The sequence below is a fragment of the Martes martes genome, assembly GCF_963455335.1.
Source record: "Martes martes genome assembly, chromosome: X".
Taxonomy (NCBI): Eukaryota; Metazoa; Chordata; class Mammalia; order Carnivora; family Mustelidae; genus Martes; species Martes martes.
In genome coordinates this window covers 86,126,870-86,152,369 of record NC_137897.1, presented here as the reverse complement: position 1 = coordinate 86,152,369, position 25,500 = coordinate 86,126,870, and the positions used below count along the sequence as shown (strand labels likewise).

Genomic DNA, 25,500 nt, shown 5'->3' with positions numbered 1-25,500 from the left:
CCATTTTCTCCAACCCTCAGCCCCTGGCAACCTCCCTTCTACTCTCCCTCTGCATTTGAGTTTTTCAGATTCCACATATAAGTGAAATCAGATGATACTGGTTTTCTTCTGCTTTACTATTGGTCTTAGTATAATGCCTTCCAGTTTTCATCCCTCCAAGACTGTCTCCTTTCTCTTGGTTGAGGAATATTCTGTTGTATATATACACAGCATATTTTCTTTATCCATTTGTCTGTCAAGAGACAATTAGATTGTTTCCATGTCTGGTCTGTTGTGAACAATGCCACAGTGAACATGGGAGTGCAGATATTTCTTCAAGATGATGGTTGCATCTTCTTTGGTTATATACCCAGAAGTGGGACTGCTGGAACATATGGTATTTCTATTTTTAATTGTTTTGAGGAAACTCCATTCCGTTTTCCACAGGGGCTGCACCAATTTCCATTCCCACCGATAGTGCACTGGGGTTCCCTTTTCTTCACATTTGCGCCACACTTGTTATGTCTTATCTTTTTGATAATAGTTCTTCTCTAACAGCTGTGACATGATAGCTCATGGTGGTTTTGACTTACATTTATTTCCCTGATGATTACTAATGCTGAACACCTTTTCATGTACCAGCTGGTCGAGTCTGATGCAGTGGTCTTTAATATCCCTGCTGTCTCTGCCATCTTGTGAGTCTGGATGTCTAGATGAACAGGCTAAACTTACAAGGTCCCTTCTAGCTCTGAAATGCTGTTCATCTGCTGCTTTTGAAATGGGATATCACTCCATTTTATACTTTTCTCTCTCAGTAGTTTGAACCCAACCAGACTAAGAACTCTGGAATGATCTATGCTCACTCCAAGTCTGTCTGTATAAAAGGGACAGGCCTAAAATCTCAGGGGGTTATTTTTCCACCCACCCCCATGCCTAGTATCCTGTTACCCTGCCAAAGATGGCAATATTCATGCTGAGGCACTTGTCATTTTCTCCCTGGGTGTCTTGCAGCTGATCACTCCTAATGCAGTGGAAAACAAAAGAGATTTTCTTGTCACCTAATACAGGTCTGTGTTGTCTCCCACTGAGCTCAGTGACATTTTGCTAGGAAGGGTGGAAACAATCAACTCTGGCTCCCTTGTCACCACCTGCTGGTAGCAAGTTGTGTTTTAAGTCACTGACTTTGTACCTGAGGAAAACATCTTAGCTTGAAGAGAGCTTGGGGGTAGAGGGGTGAGGGTTTGCTGGAAGATGGCTTGAATAGGGTCTATACTGTCTCATACCTATGGACTCATGGCCAACCCTTCTGAATACTACCTCCTACTTTGGGATCTTCTGGTAATGTGTCTTTATCATTTGGAACTGGATCCAGGGGGGTCCTGATATTGAGCAAATTGATTACAAAAACATCTGGATCTGTCTGAGCAGTAAAGACAAGCAAGCAGGTTTGATTCCACTTGCAACATCTCCACTTCTGTAGTCAACATAGTGTGTAGAAGGGCCCTGATATGGAGGAAATGTCATAGGAAGGGAAGCCACTGAAGGTAAGTCTCTCCTACTTCAAAAGGGATCAACAAGCTGACTCAGTCTAAGTGGAGACTCAGTTGTTGGCATGCTTTTTTACTGGGAATATGTTTTGTGTACATCATAAGAGGGGGCTCAGGAGCACCGTTTAATAGCAATCCCTTGGAAGGTCAAGCTCCTTCTCAATGCTCTGCGCAGGGTACAGAGCTGCTGGTGGAGTAGAGATATGGCTCTTAAGAAATTCATATATCTAAGCCAGAGGAGGCTCCAAAGCAGTCCTAGATAGTCAGCTTCAAGATACAGGGAAGCAAGGATCACTCCAGGCCTGTGCTCTGTGGTCCCAGCCAGCATCATCAGGCAAAAAGCAGGCCACATTTTATATTATTGTTTGTGATGAGCATTGATTTCCTCTTCTCCCTTTAGGCTTTTCTCTTCCTTAAGCTGCTTATTTCTCTCTGTAACACTTCTCTAAACATGCCCACCTTGTCCCTGCTGTTCCTCATGTGTATGTGCCCAGTTCCATCAAGTGAAGCTGCCCTTGAGACCATTTTCATCAAATTCACCCTTAGGAAAACACAACGTCAGAGGGACAGACCAGCCTCACAACATTCATTTAACTTAGGCCCTATTCCTACCTCCAACTCACCTATAAGGGGAATCTCTTTTGCCTGAGGCTGGTCCTCACAAAACATGAGGCTTATAATGATCTGTGCGATATAGCCTCATGTGGCAAGTTACTAAGAACCCTCAGTTTCTCTGGCTACCATTCACTCTAAAGCTTAGATTAAGTAAATAACAGTTGCCTCACTCAGCCACATCCGCTGTGAGGCTTGGGGAGAGCCCAAATACATAGAATTGATTATCTCCCCCAGGGTGGCAGCATTTGGAGTCTCAGATAATGGATGAAGTCTCCAACAGCAAAAGACAGCTATGCCCATGAAGACATTCATCAAAACAGTCCCAGCATGGCAAAGACAATAAACAAGGCTGGAAAGGACCATCGCACACCCGGGAGTGCCAAGGGGGACAGTTGGTCTCCCTGCCCACCTCCAGTCACCCGGGACCAACCTCAGACTTTCAAAGCACAGAGAAGAGGAAAACTCGCACACTACACCGTGATTTGTAACCCTCTGACCAGGCAGATAACCAACTACTAATCACTGATAGGGTACCTAGTTGGGAAGACATTGAAATAGTTTCATGTCTGTTGGTAAATAGCTGCCACTCCAACTGTTCCCTCTGGGATGCCCCTAGATCACCTCACGATCCAGCAGGTAAAAGGTGATGCCTGGAACAGCAGGTTTTTTGCACACTTCTGTTCCAGTGCTATTGCTGGCATACATTCTGATTGGTCAGTTTCTTTTTTTTTATTGTTTTATTTATTGATTTGAGAAAGAGAGAGAGAGCACAAGCACAGCAGTGGGGAGAGGGAGAAGCAGGCTCCCTGAGGAGCAGGGAGCTGGACATGGGGCTCGATGTCAGTACCCTGGGTTCATGACCTGAGCTGAAGGCAGCCACTTAACTGACTGAGCCACCCAGGAGCCCCTGATTGGTCGGTTTCTTAAATAGTTTGAATGTCACTGTAGTAGGCAGAATCCTAAAATGTTCCCCTAAGATTTCCTGCCCTAATCATCAGAGGACAGTGAATATGATGAGATGGCATATTTGTAATTACGTTGCATATGTGGCAAAAGAGATTTTACAGATGTAATTAAGGTTACTAATCAGGGAGATTATCCAGATGGGCCTAATCTAATCATATAAGTCATTTAATAGCAGAGTTTTCTCCAGGTGGTAACAATAGAAGATGTCAGAGATTCTAAGTGTGAGGAGGGTTTCCTGTGCCATTGCTGGCTTGATGATGGAGGGAAACATGGGAAGAAATGCAGGTGGCCTCTAGGAAATGAGAGCAGCCCCCAGCTGACATCTTGCAACAAAGTGGTGACCTCAGTCCTACAACCATGAGGAAGTGAGTTCCGCCAACCACCTAAATGAACTTGGAAGCAGATTCTTCTCCAGAGCCTCGAGATAAGAGCTCAGCCATGCTGACTCTCTGAATTCAGCCTTGGGAAGGCCAGTGTGACTGGAGTGGAGTACACAGGTCAGAGAGAAGTAGGAGATGATTTCAGAGAGGTAATAAGGGTCAACAACAGGCTGAGTTGGGTCTGGGAGACCTTTGTAAAGACTTTGGCTTCTACCCTGAGTGAAATAGGGAGCCATTCAAGGGTTTTGAGCAAAGGAAGTATATGATCTGACTTACACTTGAATAAGAATATGCTGACTGAGGGGCACCTGGGTGGCTCAGTCAGACTAGCATCTGCCTTTGGCTTAGGTCATGATCCCATGGTTCTGGGATCGAGCCCCGTGTTGGGCTCCCTGCTCAGTAGGGAGCCTGCTTCTCCCTCTGCCTGCCACTCCCCTGCTTGTGCGCTCGCTCTCGCTCTCTCTCTCTCTTTCAAATAAATAAGTAAAATATTTTTTAAAAGGATATGCTGACTGAGAAAAGACAGAAATGGTGCAGCAACCAAGACAGAGATACCAATTATGAGATCACTGCATTAACCAAAATAAGAGCTGATGGTGGGAAGTCGCCAGATTCTAGGTATATTTCAAAGCTACATTGAATTCTGATGGATCAGATGTGGGGTATGAGCAAAAGAGAGGAGTCCAGGATGATACCAAGACTTTGGGCTTGAGTAACTGGAAGGGTAGGGTATTCCCTTACTGCAATGGGGAAGAGTAGTAAAGGAGAAGGCTTAAGCCTGGGACAGAGATCCAGAGTTAGGTTTTAGACATGTGGAGTTGGAAACGCCTGTTAGACATCTGAGTGAAGATGTCAGGTAGGCAGTTGTCTACATGTCTAGCAGAGAGGTCCAGACTGGAAAGAAGAGATTTGAGAGTCACTATGTGAGAGTCACATTGAAAGCCATGGGACTCGGAAAAATCGCTAAGGGAGTGAGTGTGGATACAAAAGAGAAGAGATCCAAACGTGAGGAACTCGAGTGTGTAGAAGTTGAAAAGACAGGATAGTCACCCAAGGTGATTGAGAAAGAACCACCAGAGAGGTAGGAGAAAATAAAGATAGTACACTATATTATAATACTCTATTATCCCCAGGATATGGATAACATATGCTAAAGAGTGGTAGAACCTGGATTTGAATTGAGGTAGTCTGACCCCAGCACTCATGCATGGAAGGAACTGCTACCCCATCACATAGACCTTGAGGCCAGGAAGCACCTGAACTTCATTGAACTTCACTGCCAAGTCCCCAGCACACTTTCTCATCTTCCCTAGCTACATGGCAACCCTGAACCACCAATCTACTTGTCCTACCAGTTCTGGTGACCAAAGATTTCATGAGCATCAGAAAAATGGACACTTCATCTAACATACCTGTATCCCTCATCTTGCTCTCAAGAACTGCTTCTTAAGAAAACAGAACGAAACATAACCCTGCCAGCTTTCAGTCCCACAAAACAATCCAAACTGTGGAAGCTATAAGTCTAAGGGATAGTAGAGCCTCTTTCCAGGTGAAGGAGCTGCTCAATTCAACCTGTAGAAATTTTATGACATTGGAACAGAGCCATTTCAAATTTTAATAACTTTCTCTTTCCTTTGGGATACCCTCAAGCAACCTAGACATTGATTTTTCTCGTTGTAGCTTGTGCTTTTCCCTATTGCCAAATGATTCTCTGGAACCCGATCTGAGATTGCTAACTTTCACTAGCAAGAAAGCAGACATTCAGAACCACCGAGGATGTTTTAATAGTGCCCCCACTTTGGGTGATATGGAAACTATGAAGACCTGCTAATAATCCCAGATCAGTGAACAACTTACATTTCGTGGTAGGTTCTGAAAAATACACAAGGACCTGGTGCTCTAAGTGATATAAAGGTAGACACAGTTGATGCGTTTGGGGAGCTTAAAGTCTAGTTCAGAGAGAGAGGTCTGACATGGGTAAAATAATAATAGTAGTATTATCATGATTATATAGTAACAGTGATTACAGAGAAAATGGGCATAGGAGAAGTCAGACTGCCTGGATTTGAAACCTGGACTATAGTGTGGTTTGAGGCAACTTGACCTCTTTCAGCCTCATATGACTTCTCTGTAAAAGGATAATAATTAAGGTTTTTTTCTCTCCTTCTGACTCTCAGACCCATTCTGTTCATTTCCTTCTCTGCTTTGTATCAGCCTGCCCTTTGGCTTCTGGGTAGGTTTGACCAACCCAAAGGTAAAAAAAGGGGGGGAGGAGCTTGGATATTTTTTCTGCATCCCAAGCCCCACTTTTTGTGGTACGATCAGCAGCAGCTGTATTTCCCATGCGGCTCACATCCAACTACCACCAAGTATCCCCTTTCTCCTTGGCCCCAGCTTTTGCAAGGCATCCCCATCTTCACTCTAGCTCCCACCAGATACCCCATCTCTGGACTCTGGTAATACCACTTACCTCCTCTTGCAGTTGTCCTTCCAACTCTAGGGATAAGACGGGATTCCTATTGCTGCCGAGTTGATAACTCTCTGAGCTGTCTCACTGTCCTGTTCGGCTTCTTATTTCTTCATCATCGATATACTAATCCCTGTTTTAAATTTTCTGCTTGAAAGACCTAGAGTGATTTCCATTTGTCTGGCTATAACCCAACCTATCTGTACCTCTCTGATCAGGTTGTTGTGGGGTTGTTTTATGAAAGACAGAACGGGCTGAGACTTGAAGGTCAAATTTGGAAAGACAGAAAAAGGCCGATAACTTTCAGATCTCATTTCTAGCAGGGAAATCGTTTGCACATCAGCAAGGATTGGCCTGGTGTTGATTGAAGGCAACAAGGGTATAGGAGATGGCTTCTTTCTTTTCTGCCTCCTCTTCTTTGATTTCCCATGAAAATATCTTCAAATGGGGGGCACCTGGGTGGCTCAGTTGGTTAAGCATCTGCCTTCAGCTGAGGTCGTGATGCCAGGGTCCTGGGATCAAGCCCCAGGTCTGGCTCTCTGTTCAGCGGGGAGCCTGCTTCTCCCTCCCCCTCTGCATGCTGCTCCCCCCGCTTGTGTTCTCTCTCTCTCTTTCTCAAATAAATAAATAAAATCATTTTAAAAATTAAAAGAAAATATCTTCAAATGGGAATAATGTCCTCCCTGTGCAAATAGGGACTATGCCCCAGAAATGAGGAGAAACATGTAGGGGAAATCATACCTCTAGGAACTGGATGACCAAGTTCAGAGCCTGCCTTTAGGAAAATAATTTTAAAAGATGAGGTCTGCTCTAATGGCTTCTCACATCCCCACTCTGAGTCTTTATACTGCCATCCACCTGACTCAGCATAGCACCCCAGGCTAATTACCTTGCCTTACATGGACCTTACCTCGGACAAGCCCTTTGACTCCAGCTCTAGGCCTGAGCCGAGCTCTTTCTCAGTGCCATAAGGCTTGGAAAAGTCAGTAATAAGCATGCAATGAATATCTAGGATACCAACAGACTTTATTAATCCGATAGGCATTCAACTGTTTCCAATCTATTATCATTATAACTACCATCAATAATAACTACCATTTATGGAGCACTTATTATATGCCAGACACAATACAAAGCAAGTTTCATACATATTTTCTCATTAAATTTTTACAACAACCTTGTGAGGCGGGTACTATTATTAACTCAATTTTATAGGTGAGGAAACTGAGGCACAGAGCACAAAGTGACTTACCCAAGGGCACACTCTTAATAATGGCACTGGCAGGTGTTTCTAATCCAAAGTTATCACAATACTATACCCACCCCTTTCCCTGCCTGCATTCCAACCCCCCCAGACCTGGATGCACACTCCTCACCCCCAACCTTGGACTCCCTCAGCTTTACCCTTCTACTTGATTCACTGATTCAGACGATCCCCTGACTTCTAACCAGAGGGCTAGACTCTAAGGAGTCTTTCCCTTGGTTCTAGAGACTCGGGGCCTTCCATTTCCCTGAGCTGAGATTCCCTGCCCTTCTCCCCCCCAAAACACACACACACACAAACACACACACGTGCGTGCATGTGCGCTACCTCTCTTTTCCTCCTTCAGTGTGCCCGTGTGCACTTCGAACTTCCAGTTTCTTCCTAGCTCTGCCCTGAATACCACCTGCCTCCTCAGTGAACAATCACACAACCCACGTGAGATAATCACACCCACAAAGGGTAAAAAGTTCAGCGCTCTCAAGCTCATTTGCATGACAAGAATTCCTCCTTCAGCTTACACAAACTGCCTTGGCACCTCTCACGCGGTCGCTTCTCCTTCCCAAAAGCCTCTCTTGAAAGTCTGTCCTCACAAGCGAGCAGGCTTCCGGAAGTCTCAAGAAGAGGAGCATTCTCTCTGCTGATGCTGCAGGGGGCACCAAAGACCGACTTTTCTGATCTCTGCATCTTGCCTGGGCCTGGCCTTCCCCCTGCTGGTCTAACACAGAGACGGATTCCTCTGTCGCTCCGCGTCCAGGCACACTCCGCGTTTTGTCAGCCAGCTGTCTGGGAGCCCGCATCTGCTGAGGACGAGAGCTCTCCACCTCAAAATGCGGAAGGTCTTCTTCCAACAGCAGCAGCAGCCTTTGATGCCTGCTGCTACCTAGTAATGATCTTGGTCGCCGACAAAGAGGAGGTGGGGGCAAAAGGGAAGAAGGCAATGAAGGGAAGTGGCTTTCCTTCCTTGTGCTAAAAGGCAACCAGACAGGGCAGACGGCCACACTGCTCCTCTGCATCCCAGATTCTCCTGTCCTGGATGTACAGCAAGAACATCAGTAGTTGTTGTGGTGACTCTTACCCTGGTGACTCAAACCAAACAAGACCAACTATACAAGTGACAGGAAGGGCTTCATGCCCCAAGAATTCCTCTGTCCATCTGTGGGCTGATGTCCTTGACTCTTTCACCCATTCATTTAACAAAAAAATCTCTCCTGGATGGATAAATGAATACATTTCACAAATATTTTTTGAGAGACTACACCGTACTATACTACATTCTTGTTACTGGGGGCACATTAGGTGGCAGGTGAACAGGACAGACCCCTCTTCTCATGGGGTCTACAATCACGGAACCACAGTTTCAGATTTCTCTTTGCAATTTCATTTCTTCCTTGAAGACCACCTTTAACCTTTTTAGGGTCATGGATTGCTTTGATCATCCATTGAACATGGACAAGAAAAGAACATAGGTGATCAAATTCAGCATAAAATCTCAGAGGATTCACAAATCTCCTCCTGCTGTCATCCAGAAATCCCTCGCCTAAAGACCTGTCCCCAGTTAGCATGCAAATATGTGTTAAGCTGTTAGGAGGTCACTTGTGACTCAGTGTAAATGAATCTGATCCCTTACTGAGATCAGGTTTGCACAGGGGGCCAAGCGAGTGAGACAGACCATGAGGGAATAGTGCCCAAAGACTGGGGAAGGGACACCAATAAGGAAAAGAGATTAGAGGCACTGAAGTAAAATGTCATCATCATCACAGCTTTGCAAAGTATCAGGTCTGTGCAACAGTCTCTAAGCCAAAGATGTCTTCAGCCACTCTAAAATAACAACTATCAACGGATGATCTATGTCCATAAAAATGACCATGTTTGTATTTCCAGCAATTTCAGTGCTTAGCCTTGGAAAGAATTGCTCCTTGTGGAAGACCTCACCTCCCTACGGACTGGTCAAAGGCCCATGGCCCAAAGGGCATTGTTGGGAAATAGGGTTCTTCTTGGATTTTGCTTGTTCCCATTACCATTGTTTTGGGCACCAAGAGTCAGTTGACTGGAAAGCTATGTTAGGGTCTGTGATCAAAGGAACGAGACTGATGGAAAGCGGAAATCAAGCAAAGCTTTATTCCGCGCCAAGCATCAAAAATCAAACCGACCGGTCGGGGCCATCTCTTACGAAGAGGCGACGGAAGAGGCGACGACGACGAGGACGCTGCTCCTGATGAGGCCGCTCCCCGGACAAGGCCACCCCCCCCCCCACGTTGAGGCCGCTCCCCGGACAACGCCGCTCTGGACAATGACGCTCCGGCAAGGCCGCTCCCCGACAAGGCCGGACAACGACGAGGACGACGACCCCAACGATGACCCCAACGACTACCCCAACAACTACTACTCCTCCCACTCCCCCCAGCCTCACAGACTAACCTTTATAGAGGTGGTTGAGCCCAGCCCACACACAGGTGGCCAATGAGATTTCAACACATAGGGAAAGCTACACAGTCATGCTCTGTCGGCAGTACGGGTGACCAGGTGAATTTCAATTCACCACAGTAAATATATGTGCGCCGCACTGATTGGATGTCTCCATCCGGCCTGGCCCGCCCCTATATCCGGGGTTTGCAAGTATGTTCCTCTGGTTAACCAGGCCCTCATATAGGCCCTCACAGCTAAGTGGTACGAATAATCTGTAATTTCTGAGCAACTGAGGTTTAGAAACCAAACATGAGCTCGGAGTGATCACTATTAATAAGGCCTCTCTCTTCCGTGGTCATCGGCGCCCTGTGTTGTAGCCCAAATCCATGTAAGAGACAGCACAGGCCAGGAGGTGTCCTTTAGCTACAACACAGAAGTCACAATACCCAGAAGGAGCAACAACCCGAGGTAACAACCCGCTGCATTACTCTTTCTTTCACTTGAGGCCTGACAGTGAAGTTATTATTACATCAGCTGTCAAAGTAAATTTGTTTTTGTTTGAAAGAGAAAAACAGAGGAGTTCTGGGAGTAAAACTGAAGAGAAAGGGTCGTTGTATTTCTTTCTTATCCTTCTTTCTTCTGTCACAGGATTCTGCTTTTTCCTGTTTTCTTTCCCAGTTTCCCCTGGGGATTTGACCTTATATAGAAGTACCTGGGCCTATAAAATTGTGAGTTCATCACAAAAGCTTTATGACAAATATATTTATCTCTTAGCTTCTCTTAATAAATGTGGCATTTCTGGAAGCTCTCATAGATAAAGAAAAGAAAGTATTCTGGATCCCCTAATTCATTAGAAAATCAACATTATTAAAGAAGATTTGAACTATCAGAATTAGAATCCTCTCAACTAACTCCACCAAAATTCCCATTGGCCTTGCCCTAAAGATTCCTGGAGGTACAAAGAAGTTTCTAGCACCCAATAAATCTTCTGGGAGATTTTGCTACAGGGTTTTTCTCTTAATATCTCATTTCATACAGGGAATCTAATTAATGCAAGATACTTGATGCTGGAGTTCCTCCATCCTTAACCAGGATATGGGTGTCTGACACATAGTAGGCTCTCACTTAATATCTATTGAATAAATGAGCAAATTCATGAATTCCTAATGCATGTGACAAAATATTTTAATGTGTGGAGACAGAGCAACTGACAAAGCTGACCAAAGCTAAGCTCTTTGTCCTTGAGTTCAGGAGTTGGTCAAATTTTTTCTAAAAAAGGACAAACAGTGCATGTTTTAGGCTTTGTGGACTTTAAGATCGCTGTCACCACTATCCAATTCTGCTATTATAACGCAAAAGAAGCATAAGAAATACAAAAACAAATGGGCATGACTGTGCGCCAATAAAACTTTATTTATGGGTGCAGAAATTTGAAATTCATAAAGTTTTTGTGTAAAAAAAATTACTCTTCTTTTGATCTCTTTTCAATCTCTTAGAAATGTAACAACCCCTCTTAGTTCTCAGGCTGTTCTAAACCAAGTGGCAGGCCAGATTAGGCCTGCAGGCCATCGTTTGCTTACTGCTCTTCTAGTTGTTTCCATATGTATCACTCTTCTACCTTTGTAGACTGAGGCTCTATGAAAACAGGGGCTCTGCTTTAGGTTTTCTTTATATTCCCCTGCTGCTTAGTAACATGGGACCCATCTCAACACATACTTTTTCACCGATTGACAGGGAGAAGCTTGAGAACATTCCTGATCTATAGTTTGTCAACCATGTTTAAAAATGCATAATGCAGATTTATATCCATTGCAAGGGTTTGGTGTTTGGAGATGAATACATTTCTATGGCAATGGGTGGAAGCATTAACTGACTGAAAAGAAATCTGCCTACATGATGGATTTCATAATTATAGTAACATAGCACTTTATACTTCCCAAAGCATATTTGCATATATTGTCTTATTTGATCCTCATGAGCACTTTTGAGTGTAGGCAATATTATCTGCATGTTACAGATGAGGAAATAGGCTTCCAAAGGTTGAGACTTGACCGGGGCTACATGGCAAGCCCTCCTTTCCTTCCTTCCTTCCTTCCTTCCTTCCTTCCTTCCTTTCTCTCTTTCTTTCTACAAGGACTTGAGAGGCTGCTGTCTGCAAGCAATTAGGTTAAGGTGAATGCAGGGCTCATGACTCCTCAGGTGATGTTAAGAAGCAATGCAGAAAATAGAAGTGTGCCCTGGCACCTGGGTGGCTCAGTGGATTAAGCATCTGCCTTAGGCACAGGTCATGATCCTGGCATCCTGGGATTGAGCCCCATGTCCAGCTTCCTGCTCAGCGGGGTAGGGGGGAGGCTGCTTCTCCCTCTGCTCCTCCCCAACCCACTCATACTCTCTCACTCAAATGAATAAATAACATCCTCAAAAAAAAGGGGGGGGGGGTGGTCTAGAGAGTCCTGTAAGTCTTATAGAGGACTGGTAACGTCCTGATAAGTGAGGCAGATGGAGACAGACAAGTAGATTTCCCATGCCCACATGATCAGGCACACCCCTCTCTTCTGCCCAGGCTCAGAAATGGAAGGCCTGACTGAATTAGTCCTGGTTATTTCTGAAAACTGCAGGGTGAGCTCAGCCAACCGCAGTTCTCGCCACCATCTGATTGCTCCTGTCCTCTGAAAGGAAAAGGTGTCCGTATTCACCAAATGAAAGATACAGGCAAGCAGAACAACCTGTGTCTCCTTTTCAGTTTACATTTCTGGGAACCCCCAGAAAAGGTGACAGTTCAGTGAGCTTCTGGACCACCACGTCTGCTGTGAACGGTGCTGCCAAAATTGTGCAGTGTACAACCTGCATGGCTGAATGCAAGAGCTCTGCAAAGGGCTCTTCAGAAGCAGAAAAAGCTGAAGGAAACAAGTGGAAAAGAAACCTGGGTTGACAGAGGCCTGGCCAGGAATGTGGTGGGGTCTGTTTTCAAAATCTCTGAGCCTGATCAGCAGGCTCTGTCTCTGCTCTTTTTGCAGATACCTTTCTGACACACAGGAATAAACTTGCTGCTTATTGCAAAATCTCACTTGGTGCACTTCCCAAAGAGACAGTACACCTTAGCATCTTAGTGGTTAAGAGCTTGGGTGCTAGGGCTGTCTGGGTGGCTCAGTCAGTTAAGCCTCCGCTTTCAGCTCAGGTCATGATCTTGGGGTCCGGGGATTAAGCCCCACATCACTGGGCTCCTTCCTCAGTGGGGAGTCCGTTTCTCCCTCTCCCTCTGCTCCCCCCGCCCCACCCACTTGTGTGTGCACATGCACTCTCTCTCTCTGTCTCTCAAACAAATAAATAAAATCTTAAAAAAAAAAAGAGCTTGGGTCCTAGCATCAACCCAACCCAGATTGGAATTATGGTCCACCAGTTTCTAGTGGTATGTCCTTAGACATGTTTCTTGACTTTGGTGAGGCTTATTTATAAGGAAATAGTAATGAAACCTACCTCAGTAGAGTACAGTGAAACCAATAAGATGATATGCTTGAAAAACCTTACTGATGCTGCCTTCACTGACATATCTGCCTTTGATTTCCAGCAAATTCTTTCTACAAAAAGCTGTCATAAGGGTGCCTGGGTGGCTCAGTCAGTTAAGCATTCAACTGTTGGTTTGGGCTCAAGTCACAATCTCATGGTTGTGAGATTGAGTCCCACATCGGGCTCCATGCTGGGTGTGGAGTCTGCTTAATATTCTGTCTTTCTCCCTCTCCCTCTGCCCCCCTCCAACTGCTTACAGGTTCTCTCTCTCTCTCTCTCTCTCAAAAAAAAAAAAAAAAACCATCTGTTGTAACCCACTCTGTGCCAGGCTCTAGGGCTGCAATAGTGAATAAGACAAAAGTCTCTAACCTCAGTGAATTTTTCTTCTAGTGGAGAGCCTAAGAATAATTAAATGAGGACAAGTCTGTTAAAGTGAGTTGTGATTGTTGGTGTGAGAGAGCAGAGCAAGGTGCTGTGAAGAGAAGCCCAATCTAAATTGCTTGTTCAGGGCAAGTCTCCTTGAGGAAGTGATATTTAAGCTGAGAACTGACAGATAAGAATAAGTCAGCCCATTTTCCTGACTAGGAAAAAATACAATTAAAACATAAACAGAAAAAAAATTTTCCCCAAATCCCTCCTCTTTCACCATGGTCATTATATCTTCAGTCATTCTGTGGAGACCCCTGGAGAAGTAAAGCCTTGAGTTGCCAATTTAAATGGGGATGTGAGAGAGAGTCTAAGGAGCCCACTGGGTATTGGTGACACCACACTCAAGGCTCAGAAGGGCTACCAGGAGGGGCACCTGGGTGGCTCAGTCAGTTAAGCACCTGCCTTCAGCTCAGGTCATGATCCCAGGGTCCTTGGCTCAAAACCCACATTGGGCTCACTGTTCAGTAGGGAGTCTGCTTCTCCCTCTGCCCCTCCCCACCCCCACTCATGCTTATATGCAGACTCTCTCTCAAAAAATTTTTTTTAAATATTAAAAAAAAAAAGAAGGGCTTAGCAGGAGAGTGAGGAGCAGGGAATGAGGACACAAGAAAGTCACGCTACCAGGAGCTTCTGATGCGGATTAGGTGTGGCCAGATGTTACGGATATTTCCAGACATTATGCAACTGAATCCTTTTTGAGCACTATCCCCACAGATAGTAAGTGAACCAAGTAAGTGGCCGATCTGAGTGGAAGCACAGGGTCAGAAGACTCAGATTCTAGATGTGCTTTACCACTAACTAGACATGTGACCCCCAAGAAGTAATTTCTCCTTCCAGACCTCATTCACCACACACAGAATAACAACCAGTGTACCACCAACTGCACGGGGTAGGTCTGAGAATCAAATGAGAAAATATGAAAAGTGCTTAGAAAAACATAAAGCTCTAGACAGGTGGGAAGTTCTGGCGGTCTGATGTTCCTTTCCCAGGGGCAAGCTAAAACAGCATTTTATTTTCTGGCCCGTTGTGTTTGAAACTGGCCAGAAATCACTTACATAGAGAAGACAGTGGCTCCAGAAAGCACTAACAGAGTCCCCATGCCAGGACAACCAGCACCCCTTGTCAGGATGGAGGGTGGGACAATTCTTCCAGCAATGGAGCATAGTAGGATCTGAGAGTCCAATTGGAGCTTATTTTCTTTGAGGACCACTGGAGATATCACAAGAATAGTTGGGTTTGTTGTTGTTGTTGTTGTTGCTGTTGTTGTTGTTGTTTTGCAGTGATAAACTGGAGGCCTAGAGAAAGAAACATGGTTTGTTTCCATATGAGCTACATATTTTATATTACCCAACGGCTTATACAGTGCTATTCCTCAACCAAAACTTACCTATGATGGGGTGTCTGAGTGGCTCAGTGGGTTGAGCATCTTGGTCTCAGCCCAGGTCTTGATCTCAGGGTGTGAGTTCGGCGGAGTGTGGAGCCTACCAAAAGCAAACAAACAAACAAACCAAACAAAAAATCCCAGCAACAAAACAACAACAACAACAAACTTATCTATGCTTTGTGCTACTCTACTATGGCCCCACCTTCCTCACATAACAACAGATAGTGGTCAGTGGTGTCCACTAGGAAAGAACCACATCCTTAATTTCCAGCATCCAGTTACCCTGAGCCCCCCTCTTGTTTCTCCCCCCCCCCACCATTTCACCCCCCCTCACACCTTAGGGTAGGATAGGGAGGACAAGAAGAGGAAGATAATTGAAACTGGCAAGATGACAGCAGAGGAGGTAGTAAGGGATTGCTGTCCCACTGGTTGATTTCACAAGAATGTAGGAACTTACAACGGCCCAAATGTCATTCTGAATCTCCGGAGATAGATGATTTCTTTGAAGGCAGCAGAGTGGGTCAGAGGTGGATCACAGAGGAGGCATTTCCAGTGACCCAGTGCTGTTACCAATTTGTTTGCCTCTTTCCCTGCCATATTCCTTGGAATCAGAGAGAGAAACAGAATGACAGTCCACTGATTAGGACCTATCTTGTTTTACGAGTGTGCTTGTGTTCCATAGACTAAAGGGTCTTTAAATAAACCCCTGTGATGCTTGTGAGACCTTGCAGTACCATTCTGGAAGGTGGAAAGTGGATCCTTCTGCAGTCTCAGGGACCTAGGACACCAGATCAATTTGCAATTGTCTTTTTTTCCTGCCAGTTTTATTGTCCTCAGTACAGGAAGAATTGTCCTCCCTATATCCCGACAAGGGATGCTGGCCGTCATGGCATGGGGACTCTCCAATGCCTTCCTATTAGATAGGCAACACACATGGACCTTGAGGGCATTACACTAAGTGAAATAAGTCAGGAAGAGAAAGACAAATATCGTCTGATCTCATTTATATGTGGAATCTTAAAAAAAAAAAAACTCAAAAAGAAAGCCTCATAGAAAAAGAGATCAGATTTGTGTTCACTGGAGGGGAAATTGGAGGAAGGTGGTCAAAAGGCACCAACTTCCAGTTCTAAAATAAGTGAGTACTGGGGATGTAACGTACAATGTGAGGACTAGAGTTAACACTACTGGTATATATTGGCGTGTGTGTGTGTGTGTGTGTGTATGGTATGTGTATATATATGTATATATATGGTATATATTGAAAATTGCTAAGACAGTAGATGTAGCAAGTTCTTATCACGAGGAAGAAATTTTTTGTATCTATTTGCAGATGTTAATTACACTTACTGTGGTAAACATATGTAGGTCAAGTCATCATGTTGTATACCTTAAACTTATAGGTGCTATGTGCCAATTATGTGACAATAAAACCAAGAGAAAAAAATAATAATTCCACAGTGTTAAATATTATCAGCCTCCCTCACCCCTGCCCACAAGAAAACCCAGAGAGTACCAACCCTCAGGGACCACCAAATATCCTCTCCGGCACCTTTCAGCTCTTTGGCTATATTGTGCACACGTTAAGAAAGGCTAGGGGACACCTGAGTGGCTAAGTCAGTTTAAGGTCTTGTCTTAGACTCAAGTCATGATTCCGGGGTCCTGGGAGTGAGCCCAGTATTAGGCTCCTTTCTCAGCGGGGAGCCTGCTTCTCTCTCTGCCTGCTGCTCCCCCTGCTTGTGCACTCTCTCTGTCTCTCTGACAAAGAAACAAATAAAATCTTAAAAAAAAAAAAAAGAGTAGGGAGCTGCCTTTGTCCCTCGTTTCCTGCCCCCCACCCTGTATTCCTTCCATAGTAGTCTGATAAGTCAGCTTTGCTCATTTTGCTGGGTGGCCTCATGAGAGTTATCTTTGGGGTGCAAAGTTCCCACTGTCCCGTCAAGACAGGGATGGAAGGAGGGGTGGCCATGACAGTTATCTTTGGGGTGTACAAACTTCCCACTGTCCTGTGAAGAGAGGGATGGAAGGAGGGGTGGCCATGGGAAGATAGGGAGGAGGCAGAGCTTCGGACTGCTGAGTACACCTGAACTAGCAGGTAGAATCCCAGAACCAGTGTTTCCAAAAGTGCGGTCAACAACCACCTGCATCCAAATCAGCCAAAGAAGCTTGCTAACAATGTAAATTCTGGATCCTCCCATCCCTGCAGCATCTTCAGTGTTTGTAGGTCTGAAGGGGGGCCCAGGAATCTGCATTTTGGCAAGCACCCCAGCCAAGTCTAATATTCACTGACGTTTGAGAACCGTTTCCGTCAACAAATCCCAAGTAACTCATTTTACTTCAATGGCCACGCTCAACAGCTCTACTATTCCTCACTTTTCATAGTGTTGCCCCTTTCTGGAAAGTTCTTTCCCTCCACCTCTGCCTGCAGAAATCCTGCCCATCTCTCAAGGCCCTGCCCAAACATAACCTCTTTTGTCGTGCCTTCCCTGCTTTCTGGCCCCCATTTGCAAACAGCTGGGACCACTCTGGAAGCACTGAGACAGGATAGTGTTTGCTCTCAGTAGTGGAATGTGAGGGGAGTTGAGAGCAGGAGACTGAAGCCAGAGCATGCGTGCTGAGGTTGAGCAGCTGAATTTGTGCTGGAAGCTAGGTAACCAGGAAAAGAGTAACACGCACCAAGCCCCTGAGTTGTCAGAGCCGTAGTCATTTCAACCACTTAGCAACAGAATGGAGGAGAGGGATTCACAGTGGTTTCCTGCCTGGGGAGAGGCTGAAGGAGGGGTGGGGAGGGACAGACACAATGGCCACCCACCAGACAACTGCATATGTGCAGTTGGGAGAAGGACCTGTTTGTAACATCCAATGAGGAGGATCTTGCAGTGTGAGAAGGGTTAATTGGACTACTGAGGCGGCACCAGTCCTAGGGTCGGAGGGACACTGGGGACAATGGTTGGCAGTGAGCTGGCGCTGGAAAAAGGACTCTGTTTTATACCCTGATGTTTTGCTGCTGAGTTTGTGCCCTTGAACTGAGGTTGCTACGAGGGCTCTAAAGTAGAGAAACTGATATCAAAGTCACTCTCAGCAGGCCCCAGAGTGATGGGAACAGGGCATTCTACCCACCCAGACACCTTGGGGAAGAGAGGAAGATGGCTGATTCTTTAGAGATGGGAACTGGCACCCCTCTAGACCACCACACATGCGTAGTAAGCCAGAGGTCAGGGTATGGAAGGGAATGACTATACTCAGTGGGGGAACTTTCTCCACTCAGGACTTACAAGAGACCTGTACTACTTCTATATTCTGAAGATTCCTGTATTTTTTTTTAACTAAATGCAAACAAAAATGGAGTTACAAAAACCATGATATATTTTAAATACTTACATCTTCTTTAAAATGGCATTTTTAGCCCAGAGGCAAAACCACAATACAATGTATAGCATTGGGTGAGGTCCAGAAATCTGCATTTTTAACAAATGCCCCATATGCACACCAACCTTTGAGAAGCGTGCCCTGAATTCTACCAGAAAAAGAAAGCCCTCCGAGTGAGATAGGCTTCCCCTGAAATGCCAGGGAAGTGAATTCTCTCACTTCAGTTTGGGGTGTGTTGCTCTCCCCTTGCAGAGAAACAGAGCTGGGCTTCTGCCCAAATGAAGTAAGCAGCTACTAGTTAATGTGAAAAAATGCCAAAATATCCCCTTACCCGAAATCACCCTCCAACCAGCCTGCCATGGGGCCCAAGATTCCTGGGAGTAGCTTTTCTCCTTAAAAATTATTATTAGCTCTGCTCTGCTGTGTCGATGCCTGCCACTCTCCCTTTGCATTATGTTATAAAGCTTTCCAATTTGCTAAGGCAAGATGGTTGCTGGCAGGAGATCTAAGAGAATGCGTAAGAATTTGTCAAAAGCTGGTAAGAAATGGGCCTCATGGTTCGACTGCAAGACAAATAACCTTGAGCTCGGATTTGTTGAGAAATATGAAATTGAAGAGACATGTGCATTTGACCTCACTGTGGCCATGTGTCCAGAATCTGAGCTAGTCAACAACATTTAAGGGTATGTTCTCCAGTCACAGTACATCACACTGGGACAGTGAAAGGGGATTAAATAAGTAGAAGCCCTGGCCTGCTCTACAGGACCTGATAATCTCAAGACAATGCATGGCACACATGTGAACTAGAACACATATGTAAACCCATGTGTCATTAAAAGCACATTATGGGGGCACCTGGGTGGCTCAGTTGGTTAAACATCTGCTTTCGGCTCAGGTCATGATCCCGGAGTCCCGCATGGGGCTCCCTGCTCAGCGGAGAGTCCGCTTCTGTCTCCTTCTGCCCTTCCCCCATGCTCATGCACGCACTCTCTCTCTCTCTTTTTCTCACTCGCTCTCACTCTCAAATAAAATCTTTTAAAAAATTAAAAATAAGTAAATAAAAGCACATATGGTAGCATGGAAGTCCTGAAAATTTGGGAAAGTATGGAAGAGGAAGAATTGCAGCCCATGGTTGTATAGACATTTTTTTGTGTTTTAAACACTAAGAAGTTTTGCCCCTTTTTAAAAAAAATAGTTGTCTAAAATGCTGTGGGAAAAAAGACATTCGATCTCAACAAAGAATAGAGTCATACAGTGGGCCAAGTGATAAACCATAGACATCTTTTTGAGATTATTAAGCTTATACAATCTTCTTACACAAAAGAACCCTCCCAGGGGCTGATCTCGGAGAATGTTCAAAAGTAATAGTTGAGCAGAAAGGGTAGGGCAGAAAGTAGGAGAACGCATCGCCACCAAACACTGAAAACAACCAATGAAAAAGACAACGTCTGATTTGTCCATCACACAAGATGAAAGGCTAGCCCCGTGCAGATACATAAAAACATTTTGGGCCTCATACATTCAGGGAAGTTTAGACTAATACAACTCCAAAAGCCACAGCTATAATCTTGCAATTCAAATTAGATCAAGGATTGAAAATAAAACAGATTTCTACACGCCAAATTATCTTTTTGTCCCTGTTGTTCACTGCTACAGTCCTAACATCTAAGGTCTGTATATACTTGATAAATGAGTGACTGTATGAATGAATACTTACTAATCACTTCATGGCTCACACGGTTTAATCCTGCCAGGTGCTCTATTATTTCCAGATCTTCAGGTTTTGGGTTTTAATTCTGTACACTAATTATGTTCTGTGTGATATTCCTACCACCACTGTTGGACAGTCATCTCTTTCTACCCAGCACCTAGCACATTGTCTGGAATATTCTGGAATCATTTCTCAATATAGGAACCAAAGAATGGAGGTTAGGTGGACCATGATTTAATATATGATAAATGAATGGAAAAGCACTATCAAGACAGTAATTTGCAGTAACCTCTCTGCTCAATTAATACACAGAAATTCCCAACCTGAGCCCACCTGAGTACTAGGGGCAGGAAATGGTAGAAGTGGGCATCCTTTAGCTGTTTTCAAAATGCTTAGCCAAAATCATATCCTCCATCTAAATGGACTAGGGGCAATGAGGGACACCAGAAAGGTTCCCGAGCTCATAAAGATGTCTATGGTTTATCACTTGGCCCACTGTATGACGCGATTCTTCGTTGAGATCAGATGTCTTTTTTCCCACAGCATTTTAGACAACTATTTTTTTAAGGGACATAACTTCTTCGCATTTAAAACACAAACAAAAAGCTTACCTCACACAGGAATTAAAAAAAAAAGAAAAAAGAAAAGAGCATTTCCAGATACTGGAGTATCTAGGCAAGTTTGAAAATGTGACTCAGTTTTCATCTGAGGAAATTCTTACTGAATAGCTATTTCATTTCAAGAACTATGGAAACATTGTGCGGATGAAAGTTTGGCTATTTGGGGCTATCGAAAGTTAAAATGAGGGGCACCTGGGTGGCTCAGTGGGTTAAAGCCTCTGCCTTCGGCTCAGGTCATAATCCCAGGGTCCTGGGATCGAGCCCCACATTGGGCTCTCTGCTCTGCGGGGAGCCTGCTTCCCCCTCTCTCTCTCTGCCTGCCTCTCTGCCTGCTTGTGATCTCTGTCTGTCAAATAAATAAATAAAGTCTTTTTTTAAAAAAGTTAAAATGAAAATTCAAGGTTTGTTTCTGGTGTTATGGGCTCCGCAATGTAGTGGAAAGAACCCCTGTCCTCCTCTACATGCCAGCTTGCCTACAGCACCTTTGTCTCTCAAGGCAGGATTTCAGGGCAGTGATGGTTACTATACCTATAATTGTACACACATATATAAAATATATTATATATATCACAATATATATTATATGTGATATAATATATATTATGTGTGTGTACGCACATGCATGCATGTGTATGCACTTAATATATTGAATATATTGAATATATATATTAAATATATATATTCAACTCAATATTCAATTCATATATTGAAGCTGTCTTAGTCCTGGGTCTCATTAAGGGCATTCAAACACTTTTCCAGCATACTCTCTTATGAATTTGGAGGAAAAAAATCTATATATCCTTTTATATTTTTTCAGGTTCACATCTAGATATGTCATCCTAAGTTTAAACCATTGCAAATGACACCATTTCTGGAATAGGGTAAATACTGACATTGAAAGTAAAAATATCTGATCATTCATTTAAATGTATCCAATGGAATCTGAATACCATAGTGATTTGTAACTCATAACCATGTATTTAAAAAATAAATGGCAGGGCGCCTGGGTGGCTCAGTTTATGAAGCATCTTGCCTTTGGCTCAAGTCATGATCCCAGGGTCCTGGGATCAAGATCAGCATTGGGATCCCTATTCAGCAGGGACCCTGCTTCTCCCTCTCCTGCTCCCCCTGCTTGTGCTCTCTTGTTGTCAAATAAATAAATAAAATCTTTAAAAAATTAAAATTAAATGGCTAAAATCTTCTTTAAAGGCAGGAAGTTTACATCATTCCTTTTCTCCTTAAATTCTTATTTCCATTCACATCCCCACAGGATTTTAACCTAATGCTATAAAATTTTTGTTCTAAATATTTTATTACTATCGATCACGCTATAATAGTTCTTCATAAAAAAACTATAAATTAAATTTTAATTTTTTATTTCCTGTGGCCAGAAGGTAATAAATGTTAAAGCACTTCCTTTGAATTAAGTTATGATTCCATGATTAGCAGTACAAAACAGCTCAAAAGAACACAAATATATTTACAAATTCTGATAAATAACTAGGACGTAAAAATACATTTTTACTAGAAATGAATTGCTTAAATATGTGAATAGGGTTTTTCATCTAACTAGTTATTATATCCACAGAATATTAGTATTCAGGAACAAAATTCAGCATCAACTATATTTTTATATTTTTATAAAATTAAGTGCTAAGAAACCTTTTCATATCAATAAGTATATGTGAATGGACAGTTTTATTATGCTATTGTCACTCAATTTTCTTGAACTCTGAGTTACATGCCAAAACGTCATGTAATGATGTTTTGTAAAATAATATTTTAATAATCTATCATCTGACAACTTGATTAGGTTTGCCTTATATTTTATCAAAAGCAAGGAATTAAAAACCATATGACTTAGGAAAGGATTTGTTACTCAAGATTATAGTCATTCAGTCTCTCAATTTCTGGGAAGTAATACCATGTGGTAAGAAGCCCCTGAGACACACCCCCCACTGATCCCCACTTCCTAGTATTTGAACCCTTATACAATCTTTTCCCCTTGACTGTGGGCTAGCGACTCAATTCTAACACCTGGAACATGGCAGAAGTGATGTCACTTCCGAGAGCAGGTTACATGAAGACCATGGCTCTCTCATTCACGACCACTGAGTGAAGCCTGCCTCCATGTTATGAGCCTTCCTATGGAGTAGACCATGTGGCTAGGAACTGAGGAAGGTCTTCAGGCAATAGCCAGAAAGGGACTAAGATCCTCAGTCCAACAGTGACAGATTTCACTTCATTGAAATTAATATAGTTTGCTCTATGAAAAACCTTACTGAGTGTATGAAAAGACAAGATGCAGACAGGAAAAAAAAACATTTGCAAGCCACATTCCTGACAAAGAGCTTGTATCCAGAATATAGGTATACCTATAAAATCTTTTTATAAGATTTTATTTATTTATTTGACAGAGAGAGAGAGAGAGAGCAGCAGAGGGAGAAGGAGAAGCAGACTCTCCACTGAGCAGGGAGCCTGAGGTGGAACTCCATCCCAGGACCCTGGGATCAGGACCTGAGCTGAAGGCTTAACCAACTGAGCCACCCAGGCACCCTAGGCAAACCTCATTTTATTGTGCTTCACACATACTGTGTTTTTTTGTTTTTGTTTTTGTTTTTTACAAATTGAAGTTTCGTGGCCACCCTGCATCAAGCAAGTCCATCAGCACCATTTTTCCAACATTTGCTCACTTTTTGCCTCTGTCTCACATTTTGGTAATTCCTGCATTATTTCAAACGTATTCATTATTATTCTATTTGTTATGGTGATCTGTGATCAGGGATTATGACTTGCTGAAAGCTCAGATGATGGTTACCATTTTTTGGCAATAAAGTACTTTCTAATTGGGGTGCCTGGGTGGCTCAGTCAGTTAAGCATCCAGCTCTTGATTTTGGCTCAGGTCATGGTCGCAGGGTAGTGAGATCGAGTCCTGAGTGTGGCTCTACGTTTAGCACAGTATCTGTTTAAGAATTCTCCCCCTCCTTATCCCTCTGCTGCCCCCACTCCCTCTCTCTAAAATAAGTAAATCTTGAAGGTATTTTCTAATTAAAGTGTGCACATTGTTTTTTGAACATAATGCTATTGCACACTCAACAGACAGCAGTATATTGTAAATGTAACTTTTATATGCATTACAACAAAATTCATTTGACTTGCTTTGTTGTGATATTTCCTCTACTGTGATGGGTCTGGAACAGAGACCACAATATCTCCAAGGTATGCCATATATATATATATATATATATATATATATATGGCATATATATACATTTTTTACACACACATATATATATATATGTAAATTCACCTGTAAGAAAACAATGCAATAAAAATGGGTAAAGGATCTGAACAGACACTTCACCTGGGTGGCTCATCAGTTGAGCATCCGACTCTTGGTTTTGACTCAGGTCATGATCTTATAGGTCTTGGGATGGAGCATCCCCCTTCCTCCATCCCCGTTGGGCTCCACACTCAGCAGGGAGTCTGCTTGGGGTTTCTCTCCCTTTGCCCCTTCTCTCTCTTTGAAATGGATCAATAAATCCTAAAGAAAAAAAAGCCTGCCCACACCAATTCCATTCCTTAAAAATAACCGCTGTTGACAGTTTGGTATGTACCTGTCTAGAACATGTAAGCATGTCCTATAAAGGGTTCTTCAGGTGCATAAATGGCATCATTGTACACAATAGAGGCTTTATGTTGCTTTTTTCACTTCCAGGTCTTGGAGCTCTTACAGATATTTGGATCAGCGCATATGCACATACATATGTTCTATCTATAAAATGGTGATAGATCTACTATATTTGTAATAGCTATATTGCAAGCCATTTTGTGGACATAACATCATTTACTCAAGCAAGCTCCCACTGTTGGATGTTTAGGTCGCTGCTAGCTGTTTTGTTGACGAGTTACGGTGCTAATAGCGAAAGACCCTGTGCATACCTCTTTTTGCAAGTATAATGATCAGATAAACCACTCAAAGAAGGATTACTGGGTCCTGGGGTATGTGTAACTTGAATTTTTATACCTACTGACAGATTGCCCTCTAAAGAAGCAAGCCGAACTTTGAGAAGGAGTCATGGGTGCATTTTGCAGTTTCCCATTCCAAAGTCTTGAACTTCCCTTTCACAGGATCATGCCGATATTGAGTGGAAGTTTGCAAGAACAAAGCTCTGGATGAGTTACTTTGATGAAGGTGGCACCTTGCCACCTCCTTTCAACATCATCCCCAGTCCCAAGTCATTTCTTTACCTTGGTAACTGGTTTAACAACACCTTCTGCCCCAAAAGGGACCCTGATGGTAGACGGAGAAGGCACAACTTGAGAAGCTTCACGGTAAGGCTTTTTAAAAATTCCATTTCTTTTTTAAAAAATTATTTTCTAGCTCCCTCCCTGACTGCCCCCCCCTTCATGACAGTCCCTATATTACACAGCATAAAATCACTCCAACCTACAGAGGTATGGGGGATTGTCAGGCAGGAGCTCCTGTGTTGTTCTCCAGTCCTAATATTTAGAAATATATTCGAGTGGATGGGCTGCTGGGAGACCACTGATGTGAGCTCTCTGTCCTTTGTCAATTACAGGAACGCCATGCTGACAGCCTGATACAGAATCAACATTATCAGGTAAAGCTCATCCCAGGGACTAAACAAAATCGTTCTTGGTCAGTGGTGTGACCTTGGACAAGTCACTTAACCTTGCTGAGCCCCGGTTTCCTCATCTGTTAAACAGGGGTGATATAACTTCACTCACAGGGTTGTGAGAATCGAATGATGAACATGTATGCATAATAGTGTGTGTGTGTGTGTGTGGGCGTGTGTGTCCTGGCACGTTTGGTGGTAGCTATCATCGTCACCCTT

The 25,500-nt window shown here is 43.6% G+C and overlaps 1 protein-coding gene across 1 annotated transcript in view; it reads left to right on the top strand.

The window, feature by feature from the left end:
• TRPC5 (transient receptor potential cation channel subfamily C member 5) overlaps positions 1-25,500 on the top strand; it is a gene marked incomplete at both ends in the record, with an annotated part of 129,366 nt that overhangs the window by 99,505 nt on the left and 4,361 nt on the right. The window contains 2 exons of the mRNA XM_080795175.1: positions 24,773-24,976; positions 25,225-25,266. Coding sequence (XP_080651301.1) covers positions 24,773-24,976; positions 25,225-25,266 — 246 coding nt within the window. The remainder of the gene's footprint in view (positions 1-24,772; positions 24,977-25,224; positions 25,267-25,500) is intronic.